At 38.1% G+C, this 24,856-nt stretch overlaps 1 protein-coding gene across 11 annotated transcripts in view; it reads left to right on the top strand.

The window, feature by feature from the left end:
• The window catches only part of LOC129742680 (mucin-19), a 652,529-nt gene that overhangs the window by 606,994 nt on the left and 20,679 nt on the right, over positions 1-24,856 (top strand). For 8 of the 11 annotated variants that reach the window (XM_055734615.1, XM_055734606.1, XM_055734607.1 and 5 more), the window contains 4 exons: positions 7,525-8,814; positions 17,779-18,127; positions 18,228-18,378; positions 24,618-24,817. In XM_055734615.1, the coding sequence (XP_055590590.1) occupies positions 7,525-8,814; positions 17,779-18,127; positions 18,228-18,378; positions 24,618-24,817 (1,990 nt within the window). The remainder of the gene's footprint in view (positions 1-7,524; positions 8,815-17,778; positions 18,128-18,227; positions 18,379-24,617; positions 24,818-24,856) is intronic. The other 3 variants (XM_055734616.1, XM_055734614.1, XM_055734617.1) reach the window with 2 other exon arrangements.

Below are 24,856 nucleotides of genomic sequence, written 5' to 3'. Positions count from 1 at the left end.
ATCAAAATCGGTTGAAAATTGAAGAAGTAATGGCTACTCTACCATAACTGAAATTTTTGGAGTTTTTAATAATTTAACGAACCGCAGTACACTTATCATAGTATAGGAAGAATGAAACATGATAAATCTCACTCGCTCCAAGTCAAAATTATTAATTAGCTTACCAGAAGGTCACATGCCAAGTTTCTGGAAGATCTGACCATAGAGAGGGGTTGCTTAAGTCTCAAACGTGAATAAAATTTTGAGGTATTTTGCCCGGAAGGAACGAAAAATACTGGTTTTTCATCAATAACTTTTTTTCATCACTAGCTGATTGTTTTTTATGGTTGATTTTCTTAAAGCCTAAGTTGAGAAAAATATTTCACCTGAAGACTGTAACTCGATTGGATTTGAAACAGAAAAGTTATTGCGGTTCAAAGGCTCAAATTTTGTCCAACACGCAATGAGTACTTTTTACGCATTGCGTTTTATACGACAATTTTCGACCAAAATATAATCTTTGAACCGCAATAACTTTTCTGTTTCAAATCCAATCGAGTTACAGTCTTCAGGTGAAATATTTGTCTCAACTTAGGCTTTAAGAAAATTAACCATAAAAGACAATCAGCTAGTGATGAAAAAAGTTATTGATGAAAAACCAGTATTTTTCGTTCCTTCCGGGCAAAATAAATCAAAGATTTATTCACGTTTGAGACTCAAGCAACCCCTCCCTATGGTCAGATCTTCCTGAAACTTGGCATGTGACCTTCTGGTAAGCTAATAAATAATTTTGACTTGGGCCGAGTGAGATTTATCATGTTTCATTCTTCCTATACTATGATAAGTGTACTGCGGTTCGTTAAATTATTAAAAACTCCAAAAATTTCAGTTATGGTAAAGTAGCCATAACTTCTTCAATTTTCAACCGATTTTGATAAACAACCACTTGAAATCTTTGTTTTAAATTGACATTCAAGCACAAAAGAAAATCAGATTTTTTAAATGCTACCATCGAGTCTAAAACTTTCGTTGAAACAAAATTTTCACTAAAAAAATGCGTTTTTTATAATTTTTTTTCTCATAAAGTCACTAATATCAACAATACTGTTGGTCAAACGCAAAAACAGTGTACAGATGATCGATAGAAAATTTATTCACCTTCAATATGCAAAAAAGGGATTTCAAATTACTGTTATGCCGTCCGAGATATTTTAATCTAAGTACAAGAACTTTTTTAATGTTTTCGAAATTTCATATTTGGAGCATAACTCAAAAACGGTTCTACTGAGATTTTTTTGCATTTCATTTTCGGATTCAGCGCCCGATTTCACATTGGAAATGACCTTCAGTTTACTGAGTTCAAAAATGCTGTAAACTAGTGTAATTGTTTCCCGCTAAATTTATTTGTGGACTATTGTGTATTGGTTGAACGTGCCCTAGGAACATTTAACTGAATCAGAATCTTACTGTAACTTTGAAGATTTTCAATACAGTCTTATATAAACTATGAAAAATGCTACTCAGTTTGAGAAAAAAAAAGTATTAGAAAGAATTTCTCTTTTGAAGCAATTAATTGGAATTGAGACTAAAGTTTGATTTTTCCAGTGTAAGTTGGTGATTTTTGTAAAAATTTTCCAAAAAAAAAACAGTGGGACATTTTGAGAAAAAAGTGGGACAACGGGACATTCAACAAAAAGCGGGACGAATGTCAACCCTGCCTTAACTTATACAATGAAATATAGTTGATCCGAAACTTACATGTGAAATAGCAATAAAAATTTTGGAAGCGATCCATCCAGTCCTGAATTAGCGCAACGAGTTTTAATTTTGTATGGAAATTTGTATGGGAAAAGAATATCTTTTATTCAAAAATCGCCAGAGATGTTCTGAAAGTTCCAAATAATATATCTTTGGATGAAAAATGTTCCTTGATTCTTGCAGTACATTTCATGTGATTGAAGCATAAACCTAAATTGTACCCTAGAAAAGATATTCAATGCTTAGTAAAATTTTTGTTTTCAAAATTTTATCGTTTTTGACTGCTTATTTGAAAGCAGTGTAGCAGTAGGATAGAAATGAAAAATCTCAAAAAACTGCTTTACATTGCCAGAGAATTTATTGTTTAAAATAGCCTTTGCAAAAACATTTCATGCAATTATTAACAGCTCTAGCAAGCAAAGTCTGTTATAACAAGCAAATAAGTTATAACTTTTTCCATGAAATGCTTAGCTGCTTGTCATGTAAGCAAAAAATGAAGCTTAAGAATAGTCAAAACCAACATTCAAAGACCGACTTAATTTGAAGCTCATTTGAATTTTCTGGATGATTTAATGTGCAAAAATTTCTTCTTCCATACAAATTTCCATACAAAATTAAAACGCGTTGCGCCAACTCAGGAATCAACCAAATCATCTAAAATTTTTCACTGATGCTTGGTAACCCAAAAGGCATCGAAAATACATATGGGAGCAAAAAGTCATTTTTTACAGCGGTCTAATATATACTCTGGCCCGTCCGGACAGTTTTTTAACTTTCTTTTACTGTAACTATGAAAACGGTGCTATAAGGTGCCTGGAAACTCTTCTATTGTTTTATAGGACCCAAAAAAAAAAAAAAATGAACAAACTTTGGGCATTGCGGGACTTTGTTTTAGCTAGACTTTTAAGTTATAGAATTTTAATGAAATTGTTTATTTACTCATTTCTATCAGCGATCAATTCACCGTTTAAACTTTTCGAATTTTCAAATGAAAGTTTTTAAGATAAAATGTACTTTTAACACTAAACATACCGGCACTCTGTATATACCTACACTCCCGGCCAAAAGTTTGGGGTCACCCCTGAAAAAACATGTAAATTTGGTTCGTCCATAACTTTGTCATTTTTTAACGGATTTTGGATATTTTTAGCTTATTCGAAAGGCAATGAGTTATACTTACATCGTAGGTATTTTGTTAAAAATTTGTATGATTTTTTTCCTACCTAAAAATCATCTAAAGTTGCAAAATTTTTCGAAATTTCCACCTAATCTTTATACCCAATTTTCTCATAGCTGAGTGGGTCAAATTTTTAAACTGAAGTAGCATTAGAACACCTATTCTATACCATTTGAAACATATTTGTCAGATTTTGCATAAAATTTAAAGCAAATTTATAATTAATTAAATAGTTACTTTAGTCATCGGCCAAAAGTTTGGGGTCACCTTACAGTATGGTGTATCGGCCAAAAGTTTGGGGTCAGTGGATTTTTCCTATATTTTCATTCAAATCACTGCAATACTTCCCACAATTTTAATTTTTTTTGTTAGGGGTTATCCATTAATTATGTCCCGTGTTAAGGGGGAAGGGGGAGGGGGGAGGGGGGTTGCCCCCCAGCCATACAAAAATTTTGGAAGTCCATTCAAAAAATGCGACAGGGGGGAGAGTCAGTTGGTACAAGCACGGTATTCCAAGCTAAAGATTAAGGTTTCGATCCAAGCTAAAGGTTAAGGTTTCGCAATCTAATGGTTTTTTTTTTCGGTTTGGATTGTCTTTCGATTGGAGCATAAGCGTATCTTTATGTTTGTCACGAAATATACGATTGAATGGTATGGAAAATAAAGGAAGGTAAATAACAACTGTATGACTATCCAATGTTCACTCAGCTCAGTCTCAGGCAAGTAGGGCGTGGGAAGTAGAATAAGAAGAATGTAATTGGAGAGATGATATGCGGAGTTTTCATCAATATCGAATATGTTATGTTATTCTGTTATTATGTTATTCTGAGACCATGAACAATTAAAAGTAGCATAATTCATTACTCTTCTTGAATTTATTTCATAAAGTAATGTTAACAAAAAAAAAAAAAAGAATTCATTTCAATGTCATTTAAGTAATAAAACGCTTTCCATTATTGGGGATATGTTAAAAACTTGTGTTTAGGGCAGTTTTTCATCAAAAAATCCTCTCTTAGCTTTGATGACAGCCTTGCATATGCGAGGCATTCTGACAATTAGCTTGCCGAGAGTTTCTTGGCTTATCGAATTCCAGGATGTCTGCAATATCTCCCACAAGTTGCGCTGTGATGTCGGACACTGCTCGCGAACCATGCGGTCCAATTCTTCCCATAGTAGCTCTATCGGGTTAAGGTCCGGCGATTGCGGCGGCCATTCCATGTTCTTCAGCACACGCTCCTTCGCCTTCTCTTGAACGAATCCCTTGCAAAGTTTAGATGTATGTTTGGGGTCATTATCCTGCTGAAATGTGAAGTTCTTTCCGATCAGTCGCGATCCAGAGGGTACCGCATTTTCTTTCAATATGGTTAAGTATTCTTCCTTCCTCATAATCCCGTCAATTTTCACCAAATCACCAACTCCAGCTGCAGAAAAAGAGCCCCAAACCATAACGGATCCACCACCATGCTTTACAGTGGGAACCAAACATTCCGGAAGCATTTTCTCATTCTTCTTGCGCCGAACGTAGACTCTTTTTGACGAACCATATTACTTGGAACTTTGATTCGTCACTCCATAGAACTTTGGCCCACTGTTTCGGGGCGAAATGTCGATACTTGCGAGCCCAAGCCAACCGTTTCAACCGATTTTTTGTTGAAAGAAGAGGCTTTTTTACTGCAACTCGGCCAAACAGTCCCTTTCCTTCATATTGCAGTGATTTGAATGAAGACATAAAATAATCTGCTGACCCCAAACTTTTGGCCGATACACCATACTGTAAGGTGACCCCAAACTTTTGGCCGATGACTTAAGTAACTATTTAATCAATTATTAATTTACTTTAAATTTTAGGAAAAAAATTGACAAATGTGTTTCAAAGGGTATTGAATTAGGGTTCTTATGCTACTTTAGTTTAAAAATTTGGTCCACTCAGCTATGAGAAAATTGGGTATAAAAATTAGGTGTAAATTTTGAAAAATGTAGCAACTTTAGATGATTTTTAGGTAAGAAAAAATTCATACAAATTATCAACAAAATACCTACGAAGTAAGTATAACTCATTACCTTTCGAATAAGCTAAAAAAATCCTAAATCCGTTAAAAAATGACAAAGTTATGGACGAACCAAATTTGTATGTTTTTTCAGGGGTGACCCCAAACTTTTGGCCGGGAGTGTATTTATACCGCCGGGGGTCAAATGACCCCTAACACCTTTTCCGCTAAAACTCCCTTGTTTCTTAACCGATTTTTACAAAATTTATATTTTTGGAAAGCTTGTAACGTGACTCAAATAAAGTTCTTAAACAAAATTGAGCTACAAACATTGATTTTAAAGTTATTCGAAGTCTAAGGAAAAAAGTCCGAAAAAACATGCTTCGGGGAAAAGACTGTAAGTCTGTTAATAAGTGCTCGAATAAAAATGCACTTAGTGCCTGAAAAAGCTGAAGTTAAAAGCTTTATGTTGCGCATATGGAAATATTTTTTTAATTTTTTTTTATGATTATGGCCACCAAAAGTGTAGAAAAGTGGTGTAAAAACGTACTTTTTAAAGAATCAACCGCCAAAACTGTCCTAGTCACAGTAGAAATTTTTTGTAAAGTGAATTGGAAAGTTGACGTAATTTGTGACATTTTGGCATCTTTAGATTTATAAAACACGAAATACAGAATTCTTGACAATTATTTAAAGGAAGCTATTTTTAGAAAGTTTTATCAATCTGCATTTTTTTAAGACTATTCTTTCACCTAAATTTTGCTTTGCACTGGATTTTGAGTATATTGACGCAAGATTTGGGCAATAAAACTATATGCACAAGAAAGGCCATTTCATACCGGTTCTAGTGATGTAATTATATTGGCGGTGCAATGCTTTAGAAAATTATGATAAATATTTTTCTCAAAGTAAAACCAGAATATTTGCGCTAATGCTTGTTTGTTTTTTTCGTTTCTTTTCACCCGTCTTCGTGTGCGAATAGGCTTTGAGAAATTGCCACTCACTGCGCCCGTCTGCCAAGCAAGAACTTGTGCTGACTTTTAACAATTCTGAAGCTACTTGCCTATCATATCCATTTTTGTTAATCACCGTATTGACAATGTTATTACATCACTAGAACCGGTATAAAATAGCGTTTCTTGTGTATATAGTTTTATTACCCAAATCTTGCGTTAACATACTAAAAATCCAATACAAACGGAACGTAAGTGGAGGAATAATCTCAGAAAATCAAAATTGATAAAAATGCCCAAAAAACGGCAACATTTGAATAGCCGTCAAATATTCTGTGTTTCATTTTTTTTTTTTAATCTAAAGATGCCAAAATGTCACTAATTACGTCAACTTTCCAATTCTCTTTTAAAAAAAATTTACTGTTACTGGAACGGCTTTGGCAGTTGATTTATTAAAAAGTACATTTTTTACACCAATTTTTACATTTTTTGTGGCCATTATCTTAAAAAATTTTGAATTTTTTTTCCTACATATGCAACATATAGATTTTAACTTCAGCTTTTTCAAGCACTAAGTGAATTTTTCTTCGAGCACTTATTAACAGACTTACAGTCTTTTCCCCGAAGCATGTTTTTTTTGACCTTTTTTTTAGACTTCGGATAACTTTAAAATCGATGGTTGTAGCTCAACATTGTCTGAGAATTTTTTTTGAGTCACGTTACAAGCTTTCCAAAAATATAAATTTTGTAAAAATCGGTTAAGAAACAAGAGAGTTTTAGCGGAAAAAGTGTTAGGGGTCATTTGACCCCCGGCGGTATATATAGGTATACCACATACGTATTTCGAAACCTACAAACTTAAAAAAAAAATATTTTTATGGAAAAATACGTGCATTTTGAAAATAAAAATAGTCATGAAGAAAAATTTGCGAAAAAATAATTTTTAAAGGAGTTACAGTCATTTGAAGTTAAAAAAAATGTCATTTGACCCCCTCCGGTACAAATAGTGTTAATAAACAGAAAATATGTTGTACATAGAAATTCTTAGTTAAATATTAGGTTAAAAGAAGAAAACATAAAAAAGCGATCCGATAAAGCTCAGTTTTTGTGTTTTGCCGCCTCAACCCCCATTGAGATATGGTGGATTATGTTGGAAATCTCTGAAGCAACCTCTGCTGAAAAAAAGCCTCTCGTGACTCCAATCTAATAAGCAAAATACTCGACTGACAAAGTTTTACATACATCATACATACAGAAATTTTTTGTACTACCCTACATATATCCACTAGAAACTGTCTTAAACCGGAACTCTGATTAAAAAAAGGACTTGAAAGCAGATTGTTTATTTCTTACATAAATTCCGCTCAAAATTGACACACTTCGCTCTAACTTCGGTTGACTTTTCTCACAGTCTGTCTATCCTCTGTCTTTTGCTAATTCTGCCAGAACAACCCATCTTCGCCATCTCCCAGTTAACAAAACTACTTCTACATATGCCTTAATCTCACTCTTCCCTCTTCATAGGTTGTTGTTCTATAATTTCCTCCCCAACATTCGAGTTGTTTTTTTTTCTGTGTGTGTCACACTGTGATTGTAAGTTTTGTTTTGTTTCGTTTTTTTTTCGTTTTCTCTTTCTTTTTTCTTTTTTTTTCTCTTCACGATTACCCAGCAGCCGTCACACCCGCCGTGATTTTCCATCAAAGAGCTTTATCATTACCAAGCGCCACTCCCATGCTAAGCCATTCCCCTCATACTAGCAATTGTCCGCCACCACCACCACCTACAACAACCACAACACCACCATCCATCATCGTCATCGGCAACAACTCCGCCGCCATTGGCGCTTCTTCTGGTGGAAGTGGAGGAAGCAGCGGGAACAGCAATAACCTCGGAACAACCGGTGGACATTATCAGCTGCAGCAGCAATTTCATCAGAATCAACAGAACAGTCAAGGGAGTGCTGCAGCAAATAATCAGAGCAACTTTTTCGGAGGCAGGATTCAGACGGTGCATCACAGGACCAGGTCGCTTCCTTTGAGCGAGGAATCCGCGATACGCATCACGAGCGGAGGCCAGATCGGATTATCTCTAGCAAATCAGCATCATCATCCTCACCATCAACAACAACAACAACAACAGGGCAGTACCGCAATTCGCAAACATCGCCAATCATTCAGCTTATCGATTGCCTCGCTCCGATGCACCTGTCCTAGTAGTACTACGACGACGATGGCCAACCGTTATAATTTATGTCCCCTGCACGGCGCATCGGCATCGCCATCTGCCAACAACAACCTGCCCGCGGTTAATCCCAATCAACAGGACTATGAAAATATGAATAAATCATGCTCGTATCTGACGCTGTCCACATCTCCCCCGGCGGCACTTTCGATGACGACGGGCAGCATCAGCAATCAGCAGCAGCATTACTACAGCAATCACTCATTCGACTCGACCGCGACCGGCGGCTCGGATAATGGCATCAACAATATCAATAACATGATAACCGGAACCACCACTACCCCATCTCGAAGCTCAATGGAGAGCATAATCGAAGACCAAAAATACCTACCGATGGACATGAAAAAGCCTCCCCACCAAGCTCCTCCATCTCAGGAGGACCCAACGCCGTCCCCAAACCTTCAGTTCATAAGTCGTTTGTTGCGCAGTTCCAACCTTCAATCCATCAACAGTAGCAAGCTGGCTGCCCTCAAGTTGGCCACAGCCGGTAGTACTGCCAATAATAGTAGTAGTACCAGTAGTAGTAGTAATAGTAGCAATAGTAGCACTTCCACCGGAAATACGCACGGTAGCACCAGCACAAACAACACTGCCAGTAGCACTGCCAACATTACTGCTGCTAGTAACCACCTGGTCGTGGATTCTCCTCCGGCAACCCTGCAGCGCCGTTCCACCGGAACCAGCGGACGCAAGACGCAAGTCCACTCGAGCCGGCGGAGTATGTATTATAGTGAAAACTCACCAACACCGCACCAATACCATTTGCAACAACCACGAACTCCTTGTTGTTGCTTGTTGTGTCCCACCTTTTCTTTTCTTTCAAAAGTCATAATTTGTATGATAAATTGCTTTTTGTTTTTGACCCTAACACAAATGTGTGATGTTTGTACCTTCCTTAATCCTTTGTTTTATTTCAATGTTGATAAAAATTACCCAAAAAAAAAACAATCACTGCAACATGTAAACGATTTACTTGAGTAGATAATACGTTATCTTTAGGTACTTTTTATACCAAACGATCATCAACCCCAAAATGTTTAACATTTTTCAAAATATGGGGAAAATGAGCAATGATATCTATCCAAGAGGAGAATGACTTATTTCACTATGAAGATAAAAGGGTAAATTGTAATAATTGTTCGCCTATCAAGTTAACTTCAATAAATGTATATAAGTTTCAAAGAACGGGTTTTGTAACGGGCCTAAGCTTGGACCTAGTCCCTGTTTATAGCACGCTACATGGCCTAAATTATAAGTTCTTTTGGATCACAAAAAGGGGAAGCTAAACAAATGCATGATGAAAACGGAAAATTTTAAAAAGAGCGTCAGAGTTAAATGAATGTCATATGGAACTTGAAAGTTCACTTACGGTCAATAAATAAGTTCTTCGATTCAATGAGACTTAGCAAGTTCATTCAGAAGTCGGAACAGGGATCATAAGGGAAACTGTTTTTAACTTCTTCGAGCACGATCAACTCAAACACTCTATATGAACGTTGCGGTTGGCTGACATTTATTTATTTATTTATTTTTTAAACGAACACAAACACATACAGGATCTCAATGAAACATGATGTTTCCTCGAAGAGATTCCTTTTTTCTTAACTCTAAGCGTACATCTTTCGAGGATATGATGGCTAGCATCTTACAAATGCTAAAACCACCAACCCACCGAAAGTGTACTATGTATGCCGTGACCGGGATTCGATCTCATACCCCCTGGCTTAGAAGACTTGAAGGCTATCCTCTACGCCACGGGTGGCGGCAAAAACTTCCGGTACAACTGTGTTCGATGTTTTACCCTTTAATGCATGACTTTTTTTTAAATGGGAATATCAGTTATTGATTCAGTGAAATAATAACATTTTAATTCGAATAACACAACTCAAGAGGTTTGAAGTCGTTCTTTTGAGTATTTTAAAAGTTATGTTCCATCAAACTTGAAAATTTTTTTTTGATATTCTTAATTCATTTCAATACGATTTTGCAAATTTCTTCAAAACCTTCTCAATTGGGTGCAGGAAGGTGTTTGTGATTGATTGAGGTTAAAAAATTTGATAGAATTTGCGAATCTGAAGAAATATCAGCAATTTTCCAAAAACTACTTTTTTCGAAAAAATAAATAAATTTGAATTTTGCATTTCTTCCGCCTACTTTGTTCGATATCTCACAAAAACAATGAAATACCGTATTAAAAAATATCATGGGCTTATTCCTTTTAACCTCAAGAACATTTTTTGTCCATACATCTTTAAAAAATTTCCGCGCGTTTCCGAGATATTTGGATTTAGATTAGTGTTGTTTTAAAACAACACTATGCATTAAAGGGTTAATATAAGGCTAGGAGCTCGCGGACATCGGCTCAGGAGGTAACTGACTTGCCTACTGAGCTAAGAACTGTTTGCGAAAGAAAGTGGGCAAGGGTTATTTGAGCTTGTTTTCAACTACGACCTCACTCGGCCAGTGGCATAATGGTTGCACTCCGGGATTGGTTCGAGATAATCAACATTGCACAATGAACCAAAATAAAAGATTGCTGAGAACAAGCAACACAATCTCACTGTGCCGTTTTGAGAATCTCCAACTTTTAAATGAACCATTTACGATTTACCATTTACTGCACTGTGATGATTTGTTTTGCGGAGGTCCCTCTACAAATCCCACGCTGAGTGTTTTGGGGTAAGAAGGTGGCATGGATATTACCTTGGTAAGTGATGTAGCCACTTGAAGCTTAAGTTCCTAATCTACTCAAATAAATAAGTTCCCTGTTGAAACTTTTGCTAAGTTCAAAATAGGCCTTAGTTTTTAGCCTTAATCGACATTGTCACGAGCTTTAATAGCCTGCATCACAGATAACAGACGTGCAAGTTCGACCAAAAAATGTTCAGAAAAGTATGTATGTATGTATGTAAGGGTCCCCCATCGGTAGCAAGGTCCTGCCTATGTCTGTGTGGCTTGGCCTTCGAATTTCTTCTAGGGCTTCCACGGTCCGATGGTTCGTCGAAGGAAGGCATCCAACCCTCAGAAACTTACAATGGCCGGCTACCCGTGCCGCTTGCAATAATTTCTTCAGGTTATCCCCAGATGCCTTCCTTCTAAAAATATACAATGGTTATAAAATATCTGCTGGAAAGGAAAATTACTCAAAATATTTATTGAATATACAGTTTATCAAGATAAACAATTTTCGTTAGTAAAAGGATACGGACCTGAAAGAAAAGTTGTTATTATGTCTGTTTATATAAATGTGTATAAAGTTTTATATTCATTTATGAAATTGTGGTCAAATACTATACCATAACACAACATTGAACAATTTACTAATGTTCAACGTTATTTATCCATCTATTGCTAAAATAAATTTCATTTTGACCAAATGGAACCTCAAATCTGCTACAATCAAAGGGATATAATAGTTAAATTTAAAATGCCAAAATAAATAATCGATTGTGATAATTGAAAATTTATGCTAGGGAATGAAATAGAATCAGTTATTTGTTGATGACCACACACTGAGATACACACAATTTTGATTATTTAAAATTGTTACCTATTCTAAGAAACAAATAAATACAGAATATTTTCAAAATCTATAGAAAATGAATTCAACAACCGACTTAGTGAAAAGGTCGATCAAAAATCTGAATATTAGAAAATATAACTTTTTTTGTAGAACGAAATATTTATTCATTTTTCGACTATCATCAGATGAGACTTCAGTAAACAGAAATTTGCTGGATGAGAATTCAAAATAAGTTTTTTTTTAATGACGAACCTACTTAAGTAACATGGTTTATTAACTATTCTAATTATTTAAATTTGAGATACTTTGAATTTTTGAAAACCCTCTTTTGAACTACTCTGTTAAAATTAATAATGAATATAAATCATATTCCGATCATCAATCATTTGAAAATAAATAAAATGTTAAAGTTGATAACTAACACGATATCTTCATGTGATTTTCAACAAATACTTGCGACTATTATTTTCTAGCTACAAATTTTTAAAATAAGAAATAAGAAAGTCTTATACCGGTATAGGCATACTGAAAAAACTTATCTTTCTGCTTCAATTTAAGTTCAAATTGGCACCCAATACCTATCTGACAACGTACCGGCATAGTTTTCTTATCTTAATTTTACTCTCATTATCAATCATAATCCCCCCACTTACTATCAAACGCAAACGGATCAGAAAAAAAATCGAAGCAGGCCGCGGAAAGCAAACGCTTCACCAAGTAACAAATTCATTCACGCCCACATGTTAAAGCCTACGGAGCATCCTTTCAAAATCAATTCACTAACACTCCCAAACCAGCCATACGAAATAAGGCGCCATATTGTCTAATTTAGGAAAGGATCAATAAATATGTACCTAAAAAAAATTTCAAAATAATCTTCTAATAGTAATATTAAGCTTTTGTGCGTAGAAAGATAGAAATAAGAAATAAAGAAAGGCAATAACATGGAAGTTCCTCACCGGGTTTCTCGGTTTTTGGTTCCGGCAAACAACTCCCATCGAAGCTTCTTGCTGACATGCTCGGACATGTTGGAGTGTGTAATCAGTTTTCACTACAAATCACTTCACATTTTCGCCAAAAAAACCCACACACATGCATCTTCCCCCCAAAATTTTCTTATTTTAAACATCCTGATCTCATCAAATCATTGACACTAAACCCTCCTACGCATCACCATTCCCAGTCGAAAACCCTCATATTCCGACAAAGCGCATTCACTGTTTCATCCTAACAACCACTTCACATTCTTCAATTTCAGGACCGATAAAGTTCACTCAATTTTAGAGACACAGACTCGCTTTAATGCTTGCCTGCGCGAAACTTTCCCATGTCTACCACGACGAAAACGAAAAAGCATCAGTTGGTACACCGATCAAAAAACACGCCCGCTTCTGACGAGAGAACGCGAGCAACTGCCAAAAAATGTTCAGAAAAGTGTGTAAAAATTGGAAAGCTATTATCAGTAATACGTTAAAAATTGACTGGAAACAGTGCCATCTGTTGCGCCGTTCAAAAGTTACAAATCAACTTTTAAGCGCTCAATTCCTGAAACGACGTAATCGTATATGAAGTCATGAATCAATTGACCAATATCTCGGTAAAACGAACGGCTTCAATTTATTGCTTGATAAATGCAATAAGAATAAGAGTAACTTCTAACTAGGAAAAATTTCACTTTTTTTTTAATTTTGGTGCTACTGCGACAGAGAATAACTTATAACTTTTGGATTTAGCTTTCGCACTTCTTGAACGGTTATCGAAGTTAGAGGAAGCATCGGTTATGTCCAGTCAAATAAGAACATTCTTGACGATCATTTTCACCCAGCAGTACTGATTCTAGGCATCTCAAAGCGGGTTCCATTCACGTATCATTCCCTATTCCCCAACGGGCTAAATCTTGAAAAAGTAGACGTATGAAAATCAGTTACTGTAGGGACATAATGAGAACCCTCACTGGGGCTGTATAAGCACCATGAATCGGGACACGATGAGGATTTTCTGAAGTAGAATCGAACAGCGAATTCAAATCGATGATGTCAACTGAATTATAAATATTCTGCTTGACCGTTTTCATCCGACTATTTGGCCCATTGGTTAGATGTGGGAGAAGTAATCAGAAGACTGGAGTTCGATTCCTGGTCGAAATGATTTTTTTTCATTTACCGTTCGATGCATTTTGCACTAAACGGTGAGTCGTAGATCCACCAAACAAAGCAATAACAAAATAATGTATGTCTGTTTGTAGAACACAAACAAATCACACACTCATACTTTATGCACTGACCATACTGACTGGACACTTGATTTCGTTAGTTGAATAATTTTTCCAACAGTACGCAATGTTGATTCCAGAGTGCGCATCGATCGATTTGAAGAAATGCTTTCCCAGTTAGAAAGTGCCACCCAACTTTCAAAAAAATATAGGCAGTTTCTTCGACAAAATCGGGCGTAACAGGTACATTTTTTCTACAGGGCATTTTTCCATACATTTTGCAGGTTCGCCACCTACCGTCGGTATTGTGAACCTGTAAAATTTGACAAAAAAAATTAGCCATAAAATGATCGAATTTTTGTTCTAAGTGTCATGCCAGTGTGATCAGTGCTTTATGTTTCTGGTGCTTTGATTGCCGGATGATTCTACTATCTGTAGAATGCAACAATCAAAATTACCGATCATGAAAAAATTGAAAAAAAATCGCCTCGACCAGCAATCGAACTCAAGTCTTCTGATTATCTTTCCAACACCTAACCAATAGGCCAAATCAGATGTGTCAGATGTGAACTAGTCAAGCTGTGGCTCTATAGTTTAGTTAACTTCATCGAGTTGAATTCGCGGCTATATTTTACGGCAGAAAATGCTCGCCGTGACCCGATCGATGGCGCTCTATTCGCCCCGAGTAAACAAGTTTATGTGAATACGCGTTTTAAAATTGGTTATAGTGAAAATCAAGAATTTAATGATGATTGAAAATTGAGAAAAAACATGTGTTAATCATGTTGCAGTGCGTACATTATAGATTGATAGCACAAAGTTATCTGAATGAAATTTGGTTTTCAAGAAATTAACAAAACATTATTATATTTTTGCTGGCAGCTGTCAAACATTAAATGCGTTTTTCTCTAAACAGTGATGTTAGCGCATTCGCGTATTCAAAATTCGGGCAACAGTTACAAAAACGGTTTTGAAACGTAATATGTAGTCATTTGTATTTAAATTGTTGAAAAAAGTGACAAAGTTACTAAAAAGTGACCAACTTCTAGCCCTGATACTATCTTCCACATCTTTTAAGAAAATCTTAATACTATATTCGGTCCTTGTCTCATAAATTGAAATGAAATCACTAAAAACTTATTCCAAATGTTTCTAATTTATGCATGATGAAATATAATGATCCATGTATACGTCTAGTTGAATTAAATAATTGTCAAAAATATAATGTACTCGATACTTATCTATCGTTTTCAATCTCGGTTACTGAATAGGAGCTGCTTTTTTTTGGGAGCCTTTTACTTTCTTTTTTGGAAAAAATTCACAATTCTTCACAAATTCTTGCTTCTATTAAAAGAAAAAAATCAGCTTAAAAAAAAAAAACAAAAATAAATAAAACGTCAGTCAGCTTTAGGCACAGCCTACTTAGTCCAGAAAGTGAGAAAGGGTAATGTTACATATGTTATTAAGTGAATATACTAGCTAGAATTGTGAAAATTATGTTGAATTGTTTGTTAAGCTTTATTTCAACCCTTACCCATCCCAGAAATTTTTACTCGTTCCTGGAGTTCCTGGAGTTCCTGGAGTGTCAATTTGACACTCTTGACTTAAACCGCTATTTCACTCATTTTCGGATTTTTTTTTCTTAGACTTTGAATAACGGAAAACTGAAATGTTGTAGCTGAATATTGTCTGAGAAACATATTTGCGTTGTATTAAGTTTCGAAAACTTTCTAAAAATCCGTTGAGAAACAAGAGAGATATAGCGATTTTAAGCGATGAGTTTCCAATTGACACTCAAGGTTTGATAAGAGATTTTTTTTGTCAGAGCTTTTAGGGTGCGTCCAGAAAAAAAGTAATGATGCAAGATCAAGGATTTCAAGAATTCGTTGAGGGTCCCAGAAGATTTTTTTTTATCTGGATGCACCCGAATAAAGTTACAAGCCACAAAACTTTCAATAATGTCATATTGATACTCAAGAGTGGATTAGGGTTAAGCAATAGGCAACGATTGGCAAATCACCCTACACGTGCAAAAATGTTGAAATAGTTAGATTGAAGCTGGCAAAGGTGTAGTCTTTCCATCGCTGGACGAGTCAATTCTGCACAAATGATGTGCGAAAAAGTTGTTTTTCCGTAAATGGGTTAAAATTCCGAAAAAGTCGAAGTTTTCGATCTTTAAAATAATTAAGGGCGCTTGAAAATTTTTTTTTTCTTGCAGATCTACTGTAATTCGGATTAAAAAATAAGGTCAGGAAACCGAAAAAAGGAGAAAGCTGTCGCTCGCTTCTTAAATTCTAGAAAAGCGTGAAAAAAACAGCTAATAGTCATCACAATACATAAAATTAAAAAAAATGCTTAATCAAATTTTTTGGTATTTTAAATATAGCGAGCTGTTTCTAAAATAAATTATAAAAAAAAAAATTCTGGGTTTCTGGAGTACGATGTATCTTTTACTGAATATGACTTCAACTTCTTCAACTGGGATACTTGAAAACCTTGACGCGTTTTTAGGAAGCTTTGCGAGACAAATTGCAAGGACTTTTTCAGGCAAATTTACAGAACTAGAAAAAAAATTTTTTTGTCTTGCTTTGTAGTTCATATAAAAAGTATTTAAACGATCAACTCGCCGAAAACTTCCTTTGGGTGAAAAGAATTTCACTTTCAAAAATAACACAAGTTCCAATTTTGACAGATCGATTGCAGGCTTTTCGACAATAAAGATCAAGTGCTGAAAAATCAGCAAGACGGAATGTTTGCTGGTTTCCAGCAACATTTGGATTGCTGGACGTTTCCGGCCATTTTTTTTGCTGTAAGTCGAGGTAAAAATTTGCTGTGTAAGTAAATGGTTTCGTTAACATTATTTATGTTAACAAAACTCATTGTGCATCTAAGTCAGCACAAACAATAAAATTTAGTGCTGAACTAAATCAAATGTATAAAAAATGACTCATATCTGTGGATTTCTATGTTTAACAAATCAAGTGATAAAAATGGTTCGAACGAGCTCGATCGTCTTGGAATAACGGGTTGATGACTATTTATCCTGGTTTTACCAAAAATTTACATTACATAAGTAACAATAGACTGATTCATCCCCAATAGATCAAATAAATTGGTCGCAGTGGATTTGCTCATACAAAAAAAAAAATAGACTGAGTCGATTTGGGGTCATTTTTGGATTTCTCAAACCCTAACGACTAGAAAACTTCGTTTTGGTTAAAAATTCATCCATGATTTTTCGCAGAATTTATAAGTAACGTTAACATGAGTAAATTTGAACTTTTTAGGTTTGTATGGAAAAATTGAATATTTTGTACTGAAAAATCAACATCATTTTTAATTCTTCTGTGGAACCGAGCCTGCTGGGGGCATGTCTTTTGAAATTGAGAAACAATAAATTCAATGGACATCACTGTTGGGTGCACGGCGAAGTAAAAGTTAAAATTTACCCATGTAAACGTTATTTAAATATTCTGCAAAAAAAAAAATCATGGATGAGTTTTGAACCAACATAAAGCTTTTGAGACCCCACAGTTTGAAAAATTAAAAAATGACCCCAAATCGAATCAGTTTAATAAGTAATAAGAACATGCTTTCTGCTGCGCTACTATCAATTTATCAATGTATATTATCAATGTTGTCAAAAGGGCGGAAACGTTTTCTGTATACCTGACTTACATCGAATTGCTGTTTAAAAATAAGCATGATAATTCTACCATCTATAACGCCATACCCATCGCTAAAGCTTGCTTAATGTTGTTCCGCCAATTTCATGCTTCAAATGTGTTTATATTATTGTACCTTAAGGCCTTAGAATCCATCCTAGAGCCAAAACCCCCCGAAAAAAAGAGCCAAATAAGCTCTATGCTGAGCAACTGAAAGTGCCTTAAACTTTATACAAAATCTAACGAAATCAACCCTCATTTGCTCGTCCTCCTTCCCCACAGGTGCCGTCATAGCCCGGGAGCGCTGTGACAGTTTGCCGTCGCGGAACCGAACGTCCAGCGAAACCAGCACAGGTGGACAGCAGAACGCCAACGCCAGTGGCACGATGCCACCACCCAAGACCATTCCCTCGGCCAGCTTCCAGCGGCCCCTCTCGATGATCGTTGGCGGCCATCATCGGGTGCAAAGCCACAGCCACAGTCCACCGGTTCATTCCTCGCCTCTAAGTCCACCCTCGACCGGGGCCTGTTCGACTTGCAGTGATGGATCGTCGCTCAGTATCGACGAGACCGACTACGGAGGCAGTGGCACCACCCCGGAAGAAGGCAATCTCTTTCCCAAGGTCATTAAGTGAGTTTCGGCCATTTTGGCATGTTTGTAGAGCCACGCGGAAGATCACGATCACCATTAACCATGTTTTCCCTTTTTTTGCTCTCGTTTTTTCAACCAGCCCGTTCCAATCCGGTTCCGGGGGTTCCATACCGGAGGAAAATTCTGAAGAGTATATCCACAACTATCCGCAAGTCCACAACTACCAAAGCTCCCAACACCAAATGCTGCATCAGCATCAGCACAGATCGATTGATGAGTTCAGCAGCCATGTAAGTACCCACGTTTTAGGGAACAGAGCACTGGCCGATGCCTCTGATTGCGGTTTGGGTAAATTGAAGGAACAGCTGCTCCACATGTATCCGATATGGGGTGTTCCTTCTATTTGTCTCTCAAGAAATCAGATAAATATTATAGTTTACAAACTCAGTCATCCTCCTCAGCACATAAAAGACATTCTGAAAAATATCTACTAAAAATAAAATTGAAATTCAAATCGTCTCTACGGCATCCCAATAAATGGCTTTGCACGATTATGAGCCTCAGGGCACGATGTTAGCAATAGCTAACACAATAGACTTTTCAGGAATCCACCTATCGATAAAGTGAAATTGTGCGGCAGTTTAGAGTACACCTCAATCAAGTCGACTGTTGAGTTTCCACACTCTCCAATACTTTCGTGAAAAGCGATGCACAGAAATGCGATTTCTGTAGGTACTGTTTCTACCTTCAAACGTTGTACAGTAGTAGTCCACAATCCTAAGTCCTCTTAACAGGTGATGAGCCCAGCACTATTGCAAATGGGGAGGTGTGGAATAACATAACAGTATATGGAGACCATAGTAGGCACGAATTTCGCTTCGGATCTCACGGCTGGTGTCATTGTCTGTGGTGAGTCTAGATAGACAAAGACTTCGACTATCTCCAGCTCGTCGTCGTTGATCGTGACCTTGTTATTACTGGACAAGCGAGTTCGGTCGATCTCGGATCCACAGGCCAGCTTATTTATATTTCGTCATGGACGTATTAACGCCGTAGATGATCTGCCAACTATATCAATTTCATTGGCAAAGCAGATAAGTTGACTGGATCGAAGTGAAGTCAATGAATAGATTATGCGTAGGGACTTGTTGTTCACGGCACTTCTTGGAGGATTTTGTGTGGATGTATTAAACCGCCGCTTGATAGTTCGTCACGAGCGTGCACGTCGGCCAGTCAGCCAGTCAGCGAGTACGACCAGAGCGAGCAAGTCGAGTGAAACAGCGCGTAGTTCCCCCGGTTAGGTTGGTCCTGTGCCCCGCCGCGCCGGTACTGTTACCGATCGCCGGACCGGTCTGCATAGATTTGCCGTGTAGTATGAAGATCTAGTCCGTCGTAGACCGTCCTCAGGCTTCTTCCATTCTCTTGATTTTTTCTCACTTTTTCTCCCCTTATTGTCAAACGCCTGTGACTCAGCCTATAAAATACTAAGCACGCGTTGCTATCAGAGCTACCTAATCCGGATTCAGCGTGGTTTTTAAAACAAAACCTAAATCATTCTGGCAGTACATCAAGGATCAACGGAAGGAATCCGGCCTACCATCACACATGTTCCTGGGTGATACGTCGGCGACTTCGGACCGTGAAATCTGTGATCTCTTTGCACAGAAATTCCGTAGTATTTTCGACTCTGGCTCAATATTCTCGGAGCAGTTAAATAGTGCAACAAGCAACGTCCCTCATTTGAGCACTTCATTTGATAATTTTGCAGTCGACGAAGATACCATCTTGAAGGCTTCCGTAAAGCTGAAACACAGCTATTCTGCACGACCGGACGGTATACCCGCCACTTTTTTGAAGCGCTGCATATCACATATGCTAACACCTAAAAAACGAATCTTCCAAGCATCGCTCAACACGTCTACGTTCCCCTCTATATGGAAAGAGCCTACATGTTTCCTGTCTACAAGAAAGGCGACAGGAGGAATGTCAACAACTACCGCGGTATTTCTGCCTTATGCGCTATTTCCAAGTTATTTGAGCTGGTTGTTTTAGACCCTATCTTCTCGTACTGCAAACCATATTTTTCTAATGATCAACATGGCTTTATGCCTAAGCGCTCTACGACCACAAACCTGCTGGCGTTTACGTCTAAGGTGCAAGACAGTTTTGCTTCAGGATTCCAAACAGACGTCATCTACACCGACCTGTCAGCCGCTTTTGACTAAGTGAACCATGAAATTGCTATCGTCAAACTCGATCGCATTGGTTTTTATGGGTCTCTACTGGAATGGTTTCGCAGCTACCTGGTAGGTCGGAAACTTACTGTCCGAACGGGATAATCCTTCTTCAACCAGTTTTTCGCCACCTCTGGAGTGCCTCAAGGGAGCCATTTAGGACCAATACTGTTCTTGATTTATTTCAACGACGTGCTGTTGCTCCTCGATGGACCAAAATTAGCTTACGAAGACGACCTGAAGTTGTTTCATCCCATCTCCGGCCCTGACGATGCCAAGTTCCTCCAGGATCAGTTCAACCTCTTCGCCTCCTGGTGCGATGTCAATTGTCTGCCTTTGAATCGTAATAAATGCGCAGCAATTTCTTTTACCCGTAAGCGGCTTCCATCAAATGCAGTGTATTTTCTCGGCGGCGAGGCTATTGCTCGAGTTGAGCACGTGAAAGATCTTGGTGTCATTCTTGACAGACGGATGGATTTCAAGATTCACACCAATTACATCGTCGATAAAGCTTCTAGAAGCCTAGGTCTATTGTTCCGCATGGCGAAAGACTTCAAAGATATTTACTGTTTGAAGAGTCTTTATTGCAGTTTGGTTCGTTCGATCCTCGAATATGCCTCTGCTATCTGGTGCCCTTATTACCAAAACGGCTCTGAGGCTTGAGGCTATCCAACGGCGCTTTATGAGATTAGCCCTGCGACACCTGAGCTGGCAAGACCCGTTCCGACTTCCCAGCTACGAGAGCCGCTGTTGTTTAATCGACATCGACACGCTGCAAGCCCGCAGGACCGCCGCACGAGCCTCTGTCGTGGCTGATTTGCTTACATCCAGAACTGATTGTCCCGCACTTTTGGAAGGTCTTCAACTCAACATACGACCACGTGGTTTGAGAAATCGTGATTTCCAGCTCTACGTCCCTCTTCGTTTGAATAATTATGGGGCTAACACAGCACTTATAGGTGTAATCAAGACATTCAACCGCTACTCCGTACATTTTGATTTTGACGTTTCGAGGGATGCATTCCGAAGAAAAATCCTTAAAGCTTTAAGTTTTGTGTAGACCATTGTATTTGTAGTGTCTTTAATTATAATTTTTAATTTTATCATTAGGTTCAATATGTGATCTGTTGATGTACAATAAATAAATAAATAAATAAATAAAACGCCTGTGAGAAATATGCTTTCTCCCACACAAAGCAGAAAGCACCCCACTTTTTGTTGGAAAGCATTTCAATCACGCAGTCATTCAATTTCCTAAACGCAACAGGCGAAGAGTTCATTTTCACCCACCATCAGCTTCTCAGTTACTGGTTTAGAAATCAACAACTGAACGAAATTGTAGGTGATCCGGTTGTGGTTCAAATTCTGATTTAGAATCAAACAAGAAAAAATCTATGTCGTTCATTCATTATTGCTATCCAATGACTTGATTAAATCATATAAATTCTGGTGCACAAATTTCAGTTCAGCGACAAGTTCATTATCTGCTGAGCAATCGCCATCGCCACAGCAGAAAGGGATCGGTTGAAAAAGGAAGTCCTGCAATATAAATGAGTATTTCGATGAGGTAAAGGAGGCTATAAAGTTGGTGTCGGATGTCGGATTCCGGACTGTGGTTCCGTTTTGACCTACATCACTACATTCAACATGGAGCGACATCTGATTGGTAAGCATGAAAAGCTAGTGACCGAAATCGGTTTGGTAGCCGAGGCTCCGAGGGAGATACTCAAGTTGATGGTGTTGGTGGACGTTCAGGAGTTTCTCCAGAACTGCGTTGAGATCGTCACCGTGTGTCTTGCCGTTCAACGTTTTTGCCAAAAAGAGCTTTCGGGGACTTATCGATCTAATTGCATCGGACTTCCGATTCCGGCATTGACGCTATCCAATGTGACGATCCTGTTTGGCTCAATAGAGCGAATTTTCGTTGAATTGTTTACGAACAAAGTCAATGGCAAGCTAGTGTCGCTAAAACTTGAACAACTGACGATTCGAAGGCTGGGCCTTATTGAGACCACTGACCGCCATACAGCCAAATACATCGAACAGGAATTGTTACAACTAATAGATAAATTCTCCATCAAGATCACGCAGCTGTATTCATCAACCACAAATGCTAGTAGTGATGTTTTGAAGTTCGAAGCTGGCGAAAAGGATATCACATCCGATGAATTTCCGGAAGACATTCCGGAGGAGCTGCTAGTTGAACTGGATTCCATTCTTCGATCCGTGAAGTGTGTTGCACACGCATTGAATTTGGTAGTCGTTGAAGCGGCGTCCGGGGAGGATACCAAAGCAATAATTGCTCAAGTTCGGGAGCTGGTTAACACTTTGCGCAGCAAGCCCTTCAAACAAAGCTTCAAAGCAAATAACAGGCGACTTCCATTTCTCGATTGTACCACCAGATAGGGTTTCACGTATTTGATGATTGACTGCATCCTGGAAAACCAGCAGTTCATAGTTGAGATTCTCTCCGAAAGCCTCAACCAAAAGTTTGATAAACTGTTTTGGGACAACTTCATTTGCAATACTTTGAAGCCAGTTTACGTCGTTGCCAAAAAGGTACAAGATCATTATGGTGATTTTTTCATCATGTGGCAAGAACTGATGCTTGAACTACAGGAAATCGACAATGAACTTGCTAAACGGCTTGTATCAGCGATGGAGAAGCGTGATCCAATTGCTTCGATCATGATGCTGTTTATGCTACGGCTTTCTTGGATAGAAGGATCAATTATTATAATGGAACTCTATTATTGCCGGAAGATCAACAAAAAAGTGGCATGATATGTATGCAGGATTTACTTTTATTCAAGTTCAGTCAAAACGTTTATTGTTGTAGGAACATCTTATCAAGACGTGGAAAGCTTTTAGCGAATTAGATAAAATTCATGGATCAACATGCTCTGCATCCGCAGGCCCAAGTACTTCTACTCAGCCGTTTAGAGCAAAAGCTTTAGCAAAATGCACAACCAAAGGCACAGGCGAGCTGTACTGATATTGCTATCCAACTCCGGAAGTTTAGTGTACTGGATCGTCTCCCTTTGCAGGTGTTAATCGAAATGCTGCTTCCACATTTTAATCACCTCACGATTGTTCGTCAGAATGCGTCCCTCCTTATCCAGGCACAATGCGTTAAGCTTCTGATAGAACTTTCGTGATTCTTGAGAACGATGCAGCTACTCCAGCTCCCTAAGCTCCTCCTCGTCTAGGCGGCGCTTTTTCTCCTGGAAAATTCGGACTCCCTGCTTTTTCCGCTGTCGGTGATTTTCCACGTTTCGACGGGTGCTTCTCTGCACTACTGCCGCCCGCGCGGCGTCCTCTTCGTCCATTACCCTCCTACACTCCTCGTCGGAGGAACACTCGAAGTGATATCAAATTACTCGTGGGAATTGCTATTTGATGTCTTCCATCAATGCTGATGAATATCAAGCCCGTGATGAGAAATTTTACATCCAATGAAATGTCTACAGGGCACTCTCTGATGATGCGATTCGTAGTTTTGATCTGTGAAGGTCTTATCTCAATATTGAACCCCGAAGTCGCGCCTCCGTTGTTCAAAAACCCCGCTACCACCGCCGCGGCGTGAGAATATGTTTCCCGCTACTTTTTGGTACATGGCAGTTCGGAATAATCCAGGCCAACGCGTAAAATACTTTAGGTGAAGTATTCGAGACGTTCACCAAACCCTACATTCAGTTTTATACGTCTGTCATTCCGATAAGAAATTTGAGCTTTTTCTCGGCGATGTCTTATGTCCATCAGCAGCTATCCGGCACACACACGGCACTAGTTTTTGTTGGTGGCAAGTAGTATTTCGGTTTTATGGTGGGGCATCACTCCTTCCATCCAGATTGCATACGCTTTCTATGGAAATCGTCGCTAGATCGTCTACTTACTCGATTGTCTCGGGGTATTTAGTCGCCTTCAAGTAATTTTTCTACAAATCACGCTCAACTTCATCCATGTCTAAATAAATATTTAATTCTCGGCTCTTAAAATATAAAAAAAAGGTTTTTCAGGACAGCTTAACCCATTCATGTGTTGAGGAAAAGATCGACAGATTTTCAAAATTCCAAATTCTTTTCACACCAAATTGGCAAAACTGTTTTTTTCGGATCACTTTCCATTCTCTTTACATTACTATGCTGAAAAACACACAACAAAAACCACAAATCCGGATTCCAAAAAAAAAAAAAAACTTGAACCAAATTGTGACCCCGATGACCATATTCCATCACCATCGTCAGCAGCAGCGGCACAGTAGTCATAATTCTCTTACTCTTCCCATATCCCAGACGATGGCGGCAGGAAGGCGGGGTAGTCCAGCTCCAGCCTCGGCTTCGGTCAACATAGTAGGTTCCTCGGATCAAACGGGTGGTGGCAGTAGCACCAGCAACTACATGGGAATGTACAGCCCCGGCAGCAGTTCACCGGGCGATCCATCGGGTAATGGCGGCTACATCCCTATGTCGCCGATTACCGACTTTCCACGAGGGTGAGTTTTCGAGTCTTTCAATGTTTTAAATTTGTAATG

The sequence above is a fragment of the Uranotaenia lowii genome, chromosome 2, assembly GCF_029784155.1.
Source record: "Uranotaenia lowii strain MFRU-FL chromosome 2, ASM2978415v1, whole genome shotgun sequence".
Taxonomy (NCBI): Eukaryota; Metazoa; Arthropoda; class Insecta; order Diptera; family Culicidae; genus Uranotaenia; species Uranotaenia lowii.
The sequence above is the reverse complement of the archived record's forward strand: the minus strand, read 5'-3'. Positions and strand labels throughout refer to the sequence as shown.